At 38.2% G+C, this 15,270-nt stretch overlaps 1 protein-coding gene across 1 annotated transcript in view; it reads left to right on the forward strand.

The window, feature by feature from the left end:
- Positions 1-3,910, forward strand: part of LOC134144112 (glypican-5-like) — a 364,398-nt gene extending 360,488 nt beyond the window's left edge. Inside the window, exon 9 of the mRNA XM_062582794.1 lies at positions 2,621-3,910. Coding sequence (XP_062438778.1) covers positions 2,621-2,823 — 203 coding nt within the window. The 3' untranslated portion in view covers positions 2,824-3,910. The remainder of the gene's footprint in view (positions 1-2,620) is intronic.
- The last annotated feature ends 11,360 nt before the right edge of the window (positions 3,911-15,270 follow it).

Genomic DNA, 15,270 nt, shown 5'->3' on the forward strand with positions numbered 1-15,270 from the left:
AGACCAAGGTTGTGGGGTTTGTTTTTTAGGAAGTCATGATTTGGGGGCTTGATTCATGGGTTTTGAACATCTGGGATCTGCTTTGTTGAAACTAGAGTTTTATTTCTGTGCTAGTCTTCAGTGACACATTTTTTAGCACACTCGCTATATTTGGCTTTTGAATGTTGGTAGTAGACTGAACATAATCATCCCTGACTCTGAGGAAAAGATTTAAGCGAAAAACTAATTTAACTCCGTCAGCCAAAACCCTGGAGTGAATAAGCAACTGGAACTCTCAGCACACCAGACTAAAACATGAAATCGTTATGCTGAAATTTGTAGCTTAAAAAATACTTACAGGACTGAAAAAAATTGAACTGGATTAGGATTGGGTTTTTTAGTTTTCTGTTTTAAGAGAAAAAAACAGAGCATTTTAAATAAATTATACATCTTGTACAATTAAGTCCCAGATTAGGGGTGGCCGTGAATAGTATCAGAAAAGACTCTGCTATAAAGGCAGAGAGAAAATTCAAATTTTAGTCCTTCCCCTGGAAAGGATAAAGGCAGACTTTTCTAATGTATTATTTAATGCTTGTTATGTAGTGCATTAAGCAGTCACTGAGGGCAAAGCTTTTAAAAACCAACAGCTTCTCTGATAGCATTAAATCTTACCTTAGATTTTTGGTTAAGTCAATATTAAGAAAATAAATGAATTAATACATTTCAGTCTGCCCAGTTTATAGAGGCCAATCAAGTTACAATGCTGGACAAGGCCAAGTGGAAGGGGGGAATAGATTTACCTGAGTGAGGTCTTAATTTAATCAGCTGGCCCCAGAGAGCTGAAGTCAGCAGGCTGAGATGATATAAGAGGCAGCGGAGAAATAGTGCCTTTACTGCAGTCGAAAAGGAGGATGACAGTGATGGAAAGGAGTCTAGGCAGTGTCAGAACGCACCTATTTCCATGATTTATTCTTAATTTGCTTTAATGACAGTGTGAAGGTTGTCCATTTTTCTTTGAGTGTCCTCAGAATACTGATACCTCTGAAACATTTCCAGCATGCTTCCCCCCCGCTCCTTTGTGTTAGCGCCGTGGCAAGTTGTAACGAAGAGGAACGTCGTCTGCGTTATCAGGCGTGGGTTTTGAGTGCAGTGGCCGTTGAGGCTCTTCCCAGTGCCCGCCTTGGCAGCCGGTGTCCCTTCTCTGCAGAGTCAACCTTGAATCAGTTTCAAGGAATCGTGGGTTCATCTGGGATTAATATTGATATTATGATAAAGAAGGACAAATTCATTGCATTTCTTTTACAATTTATACTGGCAAAAGAACAATGTGTATTTTTGCAATACAATAGCTCATTTTTATTATCAAGTGAGTTTACTGATGGTTGTTCAGAGCTACTGACATGCAGACAATGAGCTCAGATTGCATTTACATTTCTGGAATACTTTCCGTCTTTCCAGTTTCTGCCAAGAACTTGCTTCTGTGATTCGGAGTTTTTATTTTAAGATTGGACAGTTGTTTAATCTGCATTACAAATCTATGCTTTTTTGCTTTCTGTGCAAATATACATTGCATTCATTAGTATCACAAAAAATCCTTTAAGCTTGGACCTGAACTATTACTGCTAATTTATAAATTCTTCCAGGTAGGCATTTGTTTTTTCCAGACACCTGGGTACTTTTACAGATTAACTCTAAAATCACCATCCCATCATCAGATGAAACAATGATTTTTTCTCCCCAGTGCCAGTGAAAGGGTGCAAGGGCAGTATGATCTGAGTAACACATACATACAGTTTTGCAATGTCAAGATAACTGGAGACTTCTATCAGTCATGATCTCATTTTAAAAATCCATTTTTTTAAGAATGAAATCTTCTACTTTCTGAATTTTTTATGAATCTAGTCCTTTATATAAAAAAGTCCCAAAATCTATTTGGAGGGACAAAAGAAAAGCCCTGTGACGTTCTTCCCTACTTTCCAAACAAACCAGAAAAATCCTCCTACCTGCTAAGAAGAACAGTGAAACCAAACATGAAGCATTTTCTCTTTTTCCAACACTTTCCTTGCCCATGCAGCTGAACAAGGTTAATGAGACACCTATTTATTCTTTTGTGCTAGCCATCTGTCTTGCTAGGTTGTCTTACCATATCCAGGGTCATACGTTGCTTTAAAGTCAAGGGCAGCAGCAAAGCAAAAAGAAGCCAGGAAGTTGACACGTGGGTAAAGTCAACCCACTGTCCAGTTTCCGGATATGCAGTCTCTCTCCTGCAGCGACTCACAAACTTGATCGCCCTTTTGGTAGGGCATGTTACAAAACAAGTCATTCCTAACGTCATGATTTAAAGTCTGAGCTGGTCCCATTCCAGGTGAAACTGGAGGTTAGTTTTCACAAGAGAAAGCCAGGTTCGGAGATGGAGCACACAACGCAGAATGCGTGTTATTTGTCTTAGGCTATGTCTATATTGAGAAGTAGAGCAGGTCAATCTGAGCAGACCTGTTGAGGCACAACTAAAATGCCCTCACTCTCCACACTTCGTTCAATTATTCCGACTGGTGTAGAATATTTTCCAGCAATAGATGGAATTTAAAGCCACTACTTAAAAGATGCACGATTAATCTCACATTTACTTTCATGTTTTCAGATGTACTCAAGGACAAGAAAACCCATCCAGAAAACAGGAACGAACCAAAACCAACTGTGAAAAAGATTGACACCACAACCACCACAAGCACTGTCAAGTCATCCTCTAAACACACTGTAACTGGGCAGGGGAGCAGCCCAGCCCCGAGCTCCTCACTTTGCGTTTTAACGGCACTAGCAGTCCTGTGGCGTGCTCCGCTGTAGCCGCGTTGCGTTGCGGCCGCTGTTCAAACGTTTCTGTTCACTGTCATTTATACCTGCAGCCTTACCCAATCGAAAGCAAAGTTAAATGGCTCTCTAGCTTATGTGATATGTTAAAATAAATATTAAGCAGTGTGCTGGGATTGGCAGATAGGAAGCACCACCACTTACAATGTCTGAGGACAGGCTTTGACAAGCCCGCCTGAGATGCAAGGGGAATGACGACAAAGGTCTGAGTTGCTTAAGTTATTGGGTAGAAAAGTTAGAGAACACAGGAATTGTAAATGTGCGTGTTACCATTTTTCTCAGTTTCGTTCACTGGATAATCTGATTGTCTGGTTTTGTGTTTTTTATTTTTTCCTGATTAAATGTGTGATTAGCCTTCAATTTAAGGCAATACACACATTATTTTTCTAGTGAACAGCTAATAACCTGTGTCTACAGTAGTAAACTATGTTTAAGTTAAGTACTCTGTACCAGCTTGATGAAATTCCTAAGTGGTCGAGAAGATCAGAGCATGTTTGAAGCTTCTTTTCACTCTTACTGTTTAGACTGTAGAAAGCTACATAAAAGCATATGGTGTGTCTAATATACCAGTATAGTTGCCTTAACCATGGAAAAAATTAGAAATACTTAGTTAACTGAGGGACATAGAGAGTGAGTTTCCCTGTCTCCCAAAATGCCATTATCATATTCTTAAGCATATATTCAAGGTTTACTGGATGAATGTCCTGCAATGGGAAACATAAACATAGTAATGTTTTATCCTTTAGAATGTAGATCTCTATGAAGAAAAAAGAAAATCAGTTCAAACTTACTTTGCCTATGTGATGTTAAAGAGGAACTGCCTTCAATTTTTCACGTAGGTCCCAGAGAAAAAAGTGGTTGGGAATTCGTGTTAGACACAAATCAGGTTTTGTGCGTTGTAAATCTCTGAATTGGTTTGTTTCACAAATTGTGTATTATTTAATTACATTCAGTGTTTAGCATCTTGTATCACGATAGGTATAAATGTAAAAAATCTGAAATCTAGAACATTCTCTATGTCTCGACTTCTATCCTAGAAAATATCAAAATGTGCATTTTATTACAAGGCTATTTTTCTTAAATCAATGCTGCATTGATGCATTTTAACTTTTTGGATGAAAAAGTACTATGATAACTTCTAATGGGTTAAGATCTAATGTGTGTTTTCCAACAACTATGTTTACAGTGCCATTGAATACATATATATATAAAACCACAACTGTATGAATACAGTGATTAATATGATAAATGAGAAACATTAGAATTGTTATATTACTACATTTCATAACTATTACAACAGTTTAATGGCCATTTTCATGTTGTAGACTTTTTATTATGTACAGTTTTATAAGATTTAATGTAAAGCATTTGCCCTTTTTTTTTTTTTTTTTTTTTTGTAAAGCATCTTTTTTGATACTTAGTTTTGCATCCACTGACATAACTCAAAAAAAGAACCCTGTATCTTACTAATCAACTTCAGGCATTTTGTCGGCAACTTTGATTATAAAAGATAACCTGTCTCAAAGAAGGTGCCATGTGCCAATATTACTGGGTGTCGCTATGTAAAGGGACAGTAACAAGGAACAAGAGCATAAAATGAGTGGACATGGTCTCACTCTACTTCTGTTTTCAGGTAGTGTTAGTGAACATGTCTAATTATATTTGTAGAGGTGGAGTTTGATTTTTTTTTTTAAGTTGGGCTCTCAGATTGCATTTACACACATGAAAGTATAATCAGAACCATTGAAAAATCCAGCTGCAAAGGGAGTATCTCTAAAATGAAAATAGCTAAGTTTTGTAAAACAGAATTCAGAATTTTAATGTGGAAACAAGTAGATAAAATAGAAAAAGATATGTATGCTAACATGAAATATTGTGTATTTGAACTCTAGTTTTACAGAATAAGAGTGTTAATATCACTTCGTACTGCTTTCAGATAATATCAGTGAAAGTCAAATTTCCAAAAAGGATTAAAATCTGTCATGTATTTTCCAGAGTTTGAGAAGAGCACCAGCCTACTGAAACATAATTAATAAAGCTGCTTGTTGTATTCGTTTTCAGTGCCCTTTGGAAAAATATACTTTCCCCTGAGGAGGGGTGCGTGTCCTGCTAGCTGCACTGCGGAAGGGCACCGGAGTTCCCGGCAGTCTTGAAGGCTCGGTTGGGAAGGCAGCTGCTAGACCGGTTAGTCTCCTGCACACACAGAAATGGTCTGCACTTGTCACCTGCTCCTCAGGTAGTGCTAATCCCTGCGGCTTCACTGAAGCAATTCCCAGATTTCTGTTGCCTGTGAACCTACCCCTAATTCCATATTCTCGTGCTTGAGATGCCATGTCATCATTCAAATGATGGCAAATATATTGGCATTTGCACACCCCAGTCTCCATCAGGACTCCTACAGACAGAGCTAAGGTTTCAGAGCTGAGCTCTGAAAAGTCCAGATGTTAACTGTGCAACTTGATCCAGTTGGCTTAGTATTCAGGTGTAGCAGAGGAAGGTGCAGAAACCTTGCACTAAGCAGGTGTGAAGTAATTCACCCAGGGGATTTTTGTGGTGTTGCTAAGACTCATAATCTTGCTAAACAAGAACATCTGAAAAATTAAACATTTGAATTTTGGGTTTGGTTTGCAAATAACCTAAATGATGTAGATTCATCTCTGCTGCAAACTAGGACAACCCTTTTAAAGTTGCTGTAACAAAACTAAAATAAGACTGTTCAAACTGTGAGGTGAGAGAGATTCATCAACTCATTTCACTAGATTCAGTCAGTATTTTAACTGACACAGGTTGTAATGAAACAGGGGAAGAGACTACAGAAGACACAACAGCTATTAATACCTTTCACATTAATGTACTACCTTCTACACTGTAAGGAGAGTACTGGTCAAACCAGCCTGAAACATGTTCTTACTGTGCATCAGAAATAGTGCGGCCTTAAAGGGCAGTGTAGTGTATTTTATCTAATGGTTTATGTGGGTTTTTTTTCCAGAATTGATTACATTTACATACTAAAAAAAAAGAATATTTTCCATCAAACAACTTCGTACCAGCAAAGGCAGATCCACTGGCTGTGTCAGATAGAGGAAGTGTTTCTTTTCAGATGGATAAAATGGCTATTTTACAAAATCTTATTTTGATATCAAGGACATTGTAATTCTCAGTAATTACAAAAGTCTAAACTCAAAATACTTTTTAACTTGTTAAAGCTCAATGTAAAATAACACACCAGTCTAAGAGCATTGCTAGAGCTTTGCCTAACAATTATGGATTGTATATCACCACTGCTTTTTGAATATTCATTCTTTTGCTGTGGCTTTCCCTTAATGTTTGCTGTGTCAGCATTTGTGAATACCAGCATTGGAAAGTAACTGCTGTCATACATTTGTGAGTAAAATCAATCTACAATTTTCTCTTGATAGAGATGCAAGTGTCTTACCAAATGGGACATAATTCCCATGGATGTACAGTCTTTTTTTAGTGTTTCACTGCTATTTGGGCTTAATATTATACCAGGCTAGTCAAGAGGTTCATGTATCTTTAGACCCCTCCGTGGTAATGAAAGTATCAGGGAGAAAAGCGAATGTGGCTGGACGAAAGCACGTGTGGCTGCAGCAAAGCGGTGCATGCCAACCTCCGGCTGGCCTCCCGGAGACCCTGAGCCTGCTGCTCCCTGCTGATGTTGAAGCAGCTTTAGGCTACTCTAGTTTAATGCATGGAGACAGGCCGGGCAAAGAACAGAAGAAAACCTAGAGATTACATTTTAAGGCAATTTTACTGTTCTGAATTGCACTTTCTTTGCAATATAGCTATCTAAAGAATCTGGCCTCTAATTTTGAACTTTTTTTTTTTTCCCTGAGCTTGCGTTTTGCTCTAATGCAGTGCCCTGTCTCCAGGTACACCAGGTACTTCGTCCTTGCTTAGGGAATTGTGGTTATGATTTCTTGCCCAGTAATGAACCTTTTGAGGTACAAATGTCTGTCAGAGCTTGATAAGGGCAACACAAATAATAATGTCCTGCTGCTTTTGCTTCCAAGGCTCTGTGCATGAGTATCTGGCTGTGAGATTCACATCTGTTTGATCATTAGATCAGATCTGCTTTTAATATATCCTAATTTCCTTCAGCTATCAAGACTGCACATGTGCCATAATTTTAAAATTGACTCTTTAATCCAGTGTGGGTCTTCTCAGCATTGTGCTAATGGATGTTGTCCACAGTCTTTTTTTTTTTTTTTAATGTTAGATGAGCCTTTTTGCCCAGATCTACTGAGCCATTCCTGTTCAATACTGCACATGCTTAGCTTAAAGCAAGACCTATTCGAGTACAAGGAGCTGAAACACAAGTTAAAGGGAGATACTAAGTAGAACAAGACTTCAGAAAATTCTTTTGGGACTGAATTGAACTCTTTACATTAAACAGATTTAAAATTTGACTGAAATTACATACAAAATTTCATAACTGGCATGGCAGCAAGGGGATCTCAGTGCTGTGTTGCGAGTCCATACAGGGCCTACCCATCGTCTAAGTAGGAGTGCATTGGTATACGTGCTGCCCGCGTGCCGCTGTGCAGGGGTGTGTTTCAGCCTGTACAAATAAAGAGTTTTCCTAAAACATAGCTTGCATGTTGACCATTTTAGCATTCTAGGTGCTAATGTTGCAACTAGTCAAAAGCATCTGAGTCAGTCGTTTATAGCATTTCACTGCTGATGATATACAGCATGTGTGTTTATGAAAAGTGAAAGATCTGTCTCTGCACGGCAGAGCTACGCTTGGGTTGTATTAAATATTAAGACACCAAAAAAATAAATAGTGGCCAAGATAGAAAGCATATTCTAAGTTCATTCCAGTTTAGAGGATAAATTTCTTGCATTTAAAATGGAGAATACTGCTAGATAATAAACTCTCCTGGATTAGAACAATGTTTCAATTCCCTTTCCCCTGCCCCTCTTCATCTCCTTCCAACCTCTGTATGGCACCGTATGACGCCTGCACGCAAAAGACTGTTGCATTTAATTCAGGAAGATGAGTTGAAACTATTGCTCTGTAGTGATGTTTCCAACTCTTGCCTAAGGGCCTAAGGTATGCCTCCTTTCGTCTTTTTCTTTTCTTTTTTTTTCTTTTTGATTATGAGGAGTGTATTCAAACTGTACATGCTGTTGCTCAAGTACTTTTACAATAAATATCTGCAGTTGCTACAGCTCTGGTAAAAGGCTGCTGAGCACTGACCATGGCACAATATTTTCATGCTATCCCCATCTGATTGAGATCACACTCAATCCATGAAATAGGCTGTTTTAGACATTCTGGTTACTATTAGCATTACAATGAGTTGTCCCCAAAATCAGGTACTACCTTCTTTAGAGAGAGGTGCACAAGAGACCTGCCACTGATGCTTTCATGAGATGCATAAAGTTCTTCACTAAATAGCCGGTAACAACCACTATTCTTTTATTTCTATGCAGAAGGCATTAATATTACCTTGCACAATTATGCAGTTTGCACTTAATCATTTCAACTAATCTTTAGTAAAATTACCCAGTGCTTTATAATTATAATATTTGCAGCTAATTTAGTGCCATCCTAAAAAATCATTTGTTGCATAATGTAAGCAATTAACATTTATTTGCTTTCTGTCTGTTGCAGGAGGATATATAAATTATCCTCAATGGCCTTTCTGTACACCTAATTAACACCTGTTTGAATTACTGTACAGGCTATGGACATTTCATTTGAAAAACAAATATGTTGTTAGTTTTGTGAATTCCTTGCAAATACACAGTTATAAAAATTACTTTTCAGATGAATACAAAACCATGTTTTCAGGTATCTTTTGGGTTAATAAAATAAGCTAAGCTTTTTGGGTCTCAGAATAGGTACGGACATTTTTCGTGCACTTCAAAGAAGGAATTAGTCAGATACCTCTTTTCCCTAATTAAGTACAATATCCCAGATTTGTAGTTTGGTTTATTCTGTAATGACAGGAAAAGCAATGAAACAGAAAGAATATAGATTCTAATGTACCTCCTACATTTCTGTATCTGCATATAGAGTTATGAAATTTTACTTATCAGAGACTGTCACAAGCATTGCTGTGCTGGAGCGTCCAGGATGCTGTGTTAAATTTGTGGAAATTACACCGGACTGCTTAAATGGCATAAGCAAGATTTTAGCTTACTAGTAATTTTCTATTTAAATACATAGTATTATTGAGGAAGATAATTTGATCTTTCTGAAAAGGAGATGTGAAACAAACTTTTCAGCAAGAATGCCAATATCAAATGTTTACAACTTACATATATACAAAGTTAGCAAGTCGAAGAGATTTTGAGGCTCTTCTGAGGTTATGAAATGTTGCAACGGAACATCAGCTCCTATAAATCATTATAGCTCCTTTGATTTCAATTTAATTATGTAAATTTACCCCAGCATAGGTTCTGGCCCAAAACATGAATTCCCTCCCATCTTTTGCAAGTTCAAGAAATCAAGACCAACTGCAATGATTAGAAAATCTGCGTAACAGTTTTATACTGCCTGTGCCACTGAGCTTATAGTATCCTCATACTTCTAAAGATAACCTGAAACATATGGGATGCATCTTCTGGCATTTTTTCCTTTCCAGGGGCAGGACAGGGCCTTTTTCAAGAGAAGTGGCTAAGTAGGATTTGGGGCTACAAGGCAGTGTGTGTCCTGTGAATATCTTTAAGTGTAGAAGGTTTTTGTTAGAGATGGTTTGTGGATATAGATCTGGTCTTGAGGCACATCAAGTTTGATTTTCTATTTTGTATTAAAATGTAGGATCCAGGTCTTAAACTGGCCTCAGAAATTAATAGAGATTCAGTGGCGAGAACTGATGATGGCTTCGAGGTTTTCACAGAAACTTAAGCAAAGGAGAAGGCAAGCAGCAGTATTCTGCTTCAGCTGAAGCTTGTTTATCTTCACATTCAGTCTCAGATAAAATGGTCGGGCATTTTTTAGGGTAGTGGTGGCAAACTCAAGAGTTGCTGTAGTGTGATGTTCTTCTAGGAAGAAATAAAATTTCCTACTGAGCAGGAACAGAAGGAAGGGGTTTTTTTTTGTTTGGGTGTTTTTTTTTTGTTGTTGTTGTTTTGTTTTGTTTTGTTTTTCTTGGAAGGTAACCAGGATATTGGGCTTCCCAGCACTCACACACAGACTCCCCTGACCAGAGCTGTTCTTGACGTGCCCAGTTGTAACAGAGGCAGAGTCTGCTTGTCATGCAAGAGGATGTCCACCCTTTGGCTCTCTTCTGGTTTTGAGAAAGCGATGGTCCATGCCTTAGAGATAGCAAATCACATACAGGCAAAAGCTGGAAGAAAGACAAGTTTCATAAAGCAATACATGAAGGAAACAGGAAGACATTCAGTGGTGTTCTTTCATTAAAAATGAGAAAATGAATTCAACTGGAATATTTATGCTTTCATGTTAGTGATGAACAATATGGGAAACGTAGTCCCAAAACTACATTTCAGTTGCATACTGGAGCAGGCTACTGAAGCAGCAATACTATACAAAATGTTTATTATTTCTCATTTATGGGATAGTACTGAATAAAAATGGAAGCCAGTACACTAAATACTGCATCATACAACCATATATTGTATTTACTGTACTTTAATATCAAAATTAATACAGTATGAATGTTTACAGTACACTGGGGTAGAAAATACAGTAAAGTAACTGCTTTGCCATTTATATCTTTAAGTAATTAGTTTATGGTCTCCTGATCATCTTTAGTTTACTTTATTTTACAAAAATTAATAGGCTGCTTACATTTGTATTTTACATTAGTTGTATCATGAGTATTTTAGGTTCGAAAATAGATTGGTTTTGCCCAAAGCTATATTCAAGCTCAAATAATTATTTCTATTTCCCAAGCATTTGTTTTATTTGCAGTATTTCTGCTTAAATTTTATTGCGTAAATTTGTCAAATTTCTTCAGGTTTTTTTCAGCAGTGACTTTGATAAAAGCAAGTTTTAAAAAACTGTAGAAATAATGGTGATAACAATGAAGAAAAAGGCTACTTTGAAAAGTTAAAATAAACATTATATTTTGTAAAGGCCAGTGAACTAGTATGGGAATAAAAATAAATAATCCATAGCAGGAAATTGTTGTTTTCTATTAGAATTTTTGTAACTTTTTCTGGATATTTTTCGTCATCTTCATTGGAAGATACAAAGCTCAAATATAAACATTTTAACCTGTTCAGATTGTGCTTCGAATAAAGGATACAGAACATAAGAACTGCTAAGAAACTCTTTATATTTTGGTTATAGTCTTGCTAAGGAAGGACCATTTTTTCAGTGTAACTATTTTCTTGATCTTCTTTTCATTCTTTCAACAAATACAGTGAGATATAAAGGTGCCTATCTGCTCTTCTGGGAGCTTTTAATATTACCAAAGGAATGCAGTACTTGCAGTGGTCTCCTGGCTAAATGCCAGCAAGCCTTCACACAACAGGTAGGACGTTTTTCATCAAACTTTCATTCCAACATAAACAGTCCGATCTGAGTTCTCCATTGACCTAGGTCTTGCAATAACTGTGTGCCATATTAAAAGCCTTGCCCTTGGTTTTGATTAGGATTACATCACTTTTCGGTCTTCATGTAGGCCAGGGTACTGGAAAATGGAAACTCTCTGCTGCTGTCACAGCACTAGCAGAGTGTTTTCATCACTTGTCAGTTATGGGCTTCGCAGTTCTCTTCCTTTGAAGAAAAAAAAAGCTAATCCTGTATTTTTCCATCAGATGCTGATTATTGTGGTTGTGCCTCTATCATTTCATAAAGTGACACAGCGGAGACCTTTGCTCTTGCAAACATTTGTTAGAGCTGCTTTTCAAGAGCTTTCTTTCCTTGCTCTGTCAGAACAGCTGCTTTAAAGGCAGTGGAAAAGATGTCAACTGTTTCATCTAATTTTTTTCCTGTTCTGATAGTATTTCGGTGCTGTTCTTGTAGTATTCCGAAATCAGTTGTACAAAGACTGTAGGACAGCCGTTGAACCGCAGTGTTACCAAGGGCTAGAGGTTTCTTTACTGTATTTAAATAACTGTGTTCCTACTATCTACCTACTTTATTTTTTTCTGAGTCACTTTGTTTTCTGCTTGCATGACGATTTGAGTGTTGATTCCTAAACTGTCCATGATTTCAGCTTTCCTTCATTCTTTTAAAATGCTTCTTATTCAAGGTCTGGGAATTAAACGTGGCTCATCTCACCATCTGTGGAGAGTGCTCTTTCCTAACATATTCATTTTTGACCCATCTCTGAAGATAATAGCTAGCAGCTCTTCTCTGCCAAGGCTGGGGGAATACTTGCTCTGTGAAGTGCTGCTGTGTAAAACGCTTTTAAGTGTGAGGATTTCACATTCATCCTCTAATTAAGCAGGTGTCTAAATCTGTGAAGCTGCTTCATTCTGAAATCCAACCTGCCTCCGCTTCAAATGACATTGTTTCTTTTTCCAAAGATGTTAAAAATGAGTGCTGCTTTGACAGTTCAAACTTGTAAGGTTATTTAAAGGCTTTGCCTCTCACCCAGTTCAGTACTCATTTTCCAAAAATACACGGAATATGCCAGATCTGATCAGATGCCTCCAGGATATACTTTAATAGTGGGAGTTACCATTCTACAACTCTTTAATTGCATAGCCCTTGTACCAGGCTTGTGGCAGAAGTGGTCACAACAGTGTATGATCCACTTGATGTCTCCCCCATCAGGAATCCAAATTTTCCCCAGGATTTTTTGGTTGGTTGTTTGGTTTTGGTTTTAAGCAATATGTCATTTTGACTCTGAGATCTATCTATAATATGTCGTATCCAAACCCTGGTCAGACGGTGGACTTAGCCTTACTTGTCCTAGGGTTTGCACTATGATGCAGCCCCAAATACAGTCATAGACTTACCAGAATGATGGCTAGCCGTGTGATACTGAGAGAGGCAGCTTGACTTCTTTATTGTAAAAAATTCTCCTACACTTCAGAATTTGCTTTCTATCTGAAAATAAACAGTACTTTTTTGGAAAGAATGCTTATGAAATCCTTCTCAACTCAGGAACCCAGCATTATCTACCAGCATCTCAAAAGATCAAACTGAAAACACTCCTACTTGTGTAAGAAGTTGGGATTCGTTTGCATTTATTGTGTGCCCAAAAGATTCAGAGTTAACTTCCGAAGAAAAAAAAGAGGAAGGTTTTGAATTCCAAAAGCAACAGAACCCATGCCCTAAACCTAAAGGTTTGTGTCCTACAGCCACAAATAGCTACTTCTGCTTCTTACATGTTTTCAAGAAACATCATATGGGTAAAAGGAATTTGACAGAGCAAGTAGGAGGCGATTACACCAGACTACATGTCCTGTTCACTCCATATATACTCATGGGCTTTTGGCACTGGAGTTGTTTCTCCAAGGTAACACCTGGAACTGGAAAATGCCCCAGAGAAGACTGAAAACTCTTTTCTTGATGGGGTTGCAGCCCGCTCTTCCACAGGCATTTTTCTGTCCTGTCTTCTGAGGAAAGAGCCTTGGCCCCAGGAAGGTCGTCCCCCAGTCCCAAGGGCTGGTGGTGGATGCTGTGGCATGGCATCATTCCCTTCAGCAAGGTACCTGCAGGTGTTACTGATATCCCTCAAGCAGTCTGTGGGGTACAGAGGAGGGAATGAAGGCTGTGGAAATTGGGTTTTTCAGGCTCAGACTGATCTTCCTTCAACAGGAGCAAAAAGGAATGAACTGGGCCTGAAATAAGCCTTCAGTTTCAGAGTTATTCTTTCAAAAGGGGGCTTTTTTCATATGACCCATTATTTATTGATTCAGACAAGTTCTGGGGCAGCAGGAGTCTGCTCCCTTTATTGTGTTGCACAAATTGTTTTGGTGTCTACCTTCTGTTTTTTCAGACGGAAGTGGTCAGACTTTCCCAGCTGCAAAATCAATATTTCATTACAGAGTAACTCAGTCTGCAGAACTAGAAAGTGTCCTAGTCCTGCTAGGTCTAAACTGAGGATTTCCTCAGACCCTTCAGGAATTAGACACTACTAAAAGTAGGCATGGTTACTTTTCCCTGGCAAGTATCCATATTAGGTGCATACCTGGAGCACGCTGCCCTGTGTCAGTGCTGCATTCAGATTGCAGTCAACACCTATCACTTGTCTCTTCCCCTTTGCAGCTCCACCTTAAATTGGATGTAAAGTTCTTGAGACACATTTAGTGCATCAGTTGCCTCAGGGCGTTTCTTTAATTTAAGGAAAGGTGCAGAGACTCCAATTAACCTCAGATGAAGAGACCCATAGTTCATTGTCTGTCTGGGAAAATGAACCTCAGGGAATTGTATTCTTACATTGGAAGTGCATGTCAGAACTACAATCAGAATTCATGTTTTTGGCTCTTACTCTGGCATGTAATCTATTAGAACAGTGTGAACAAACAAGTTCATTAACCTCCCAGAGCCTTAATTTTTTTCTTCTTGCAAAGAATAAATTATATTTACTTTGGGAAATCTGAAAAAAAATCAACACAAATTAAGAAAATCAGCATGTGCTAACATATTACACAGTGGTAACTACCCTGACTTTTTTTTGCATGCAGAATAGAAATTCTTAGAGGCAAATGCGCAGGTAGATACTGACTTTTTAATGTTACCACAAGATCATGTCCCTACCCGCAGATAAACAAGTACCTAAAAGTAGTAGCTTGTCTTTTCTGAATGAAAATTTAAAGCACAAGACTGACTTTGGTAGAGAGCAAAATGAGCTAACTAGAATGTTATCACTCATGTCACTCATTGAACTGTTTTTCTTTTTCTGTATATAGACACCTAGTTGTGCAGAAATGCCTCACGCATGTATCTGTAAATTTCTACAGGTCCTTAAAGGTTTTATGAGAAAGGCCAGCTCATCTAACAGTCTCCTAAGGGGTGGTTTCAGACTGAATTCAAAGGGAGGAGAATACTTGCTTGCCACTGAAGAAAATAAACACTTCACTGCCAGTGCGTAAGCTTAAGCTACACCTCATTCCCGCTACTTAGACAGTTCCCTGCTGCACATCTCTAGGCGCGTTTCTTGCTCCATAGACTGTCTAGGGCTGTGAATTCTTGCAGAAGGTAAGATGAGAGAGAGTAGCACTCACTTGTTGCAAATGTTCTGTTTTGCTCTCCTGAAAAAGGACCCAGAAATAACTTGTGCCCATAATTTAAATTTAGAATCAAAAGAGCAAATCACTGTGAAGCATTTCAAACTGGCCAGCTTTGTGGGTGCTCACCTCTGGATACCTAGGTTTCCCTGACATATTCTAGGACATACTCTAGGCAAAAATAGAGCTAGCTTTTTGGGGGATGCCAGACAGACAAGAAGCTGCAGTAAAGTTAATCCTGGTGAGTTAGATACCCTGGATTGCATTAATTCATTGCTGATCAAGAACAAAGCAAGG

Source organism: Rhea pennata, chromosome 9, assembly GCF_028389875.1.
Source record: "Rhea pennata isolate bPtePen1 chromosome 9, bPtePen1.pri, whole genome shotgun sequence".
Taxonomy (NCBI): Eukaryota; Metazoa; Chordata; class Aves; order Rheiformes; family Rheidae; genus Rhea; species Rhea pennata.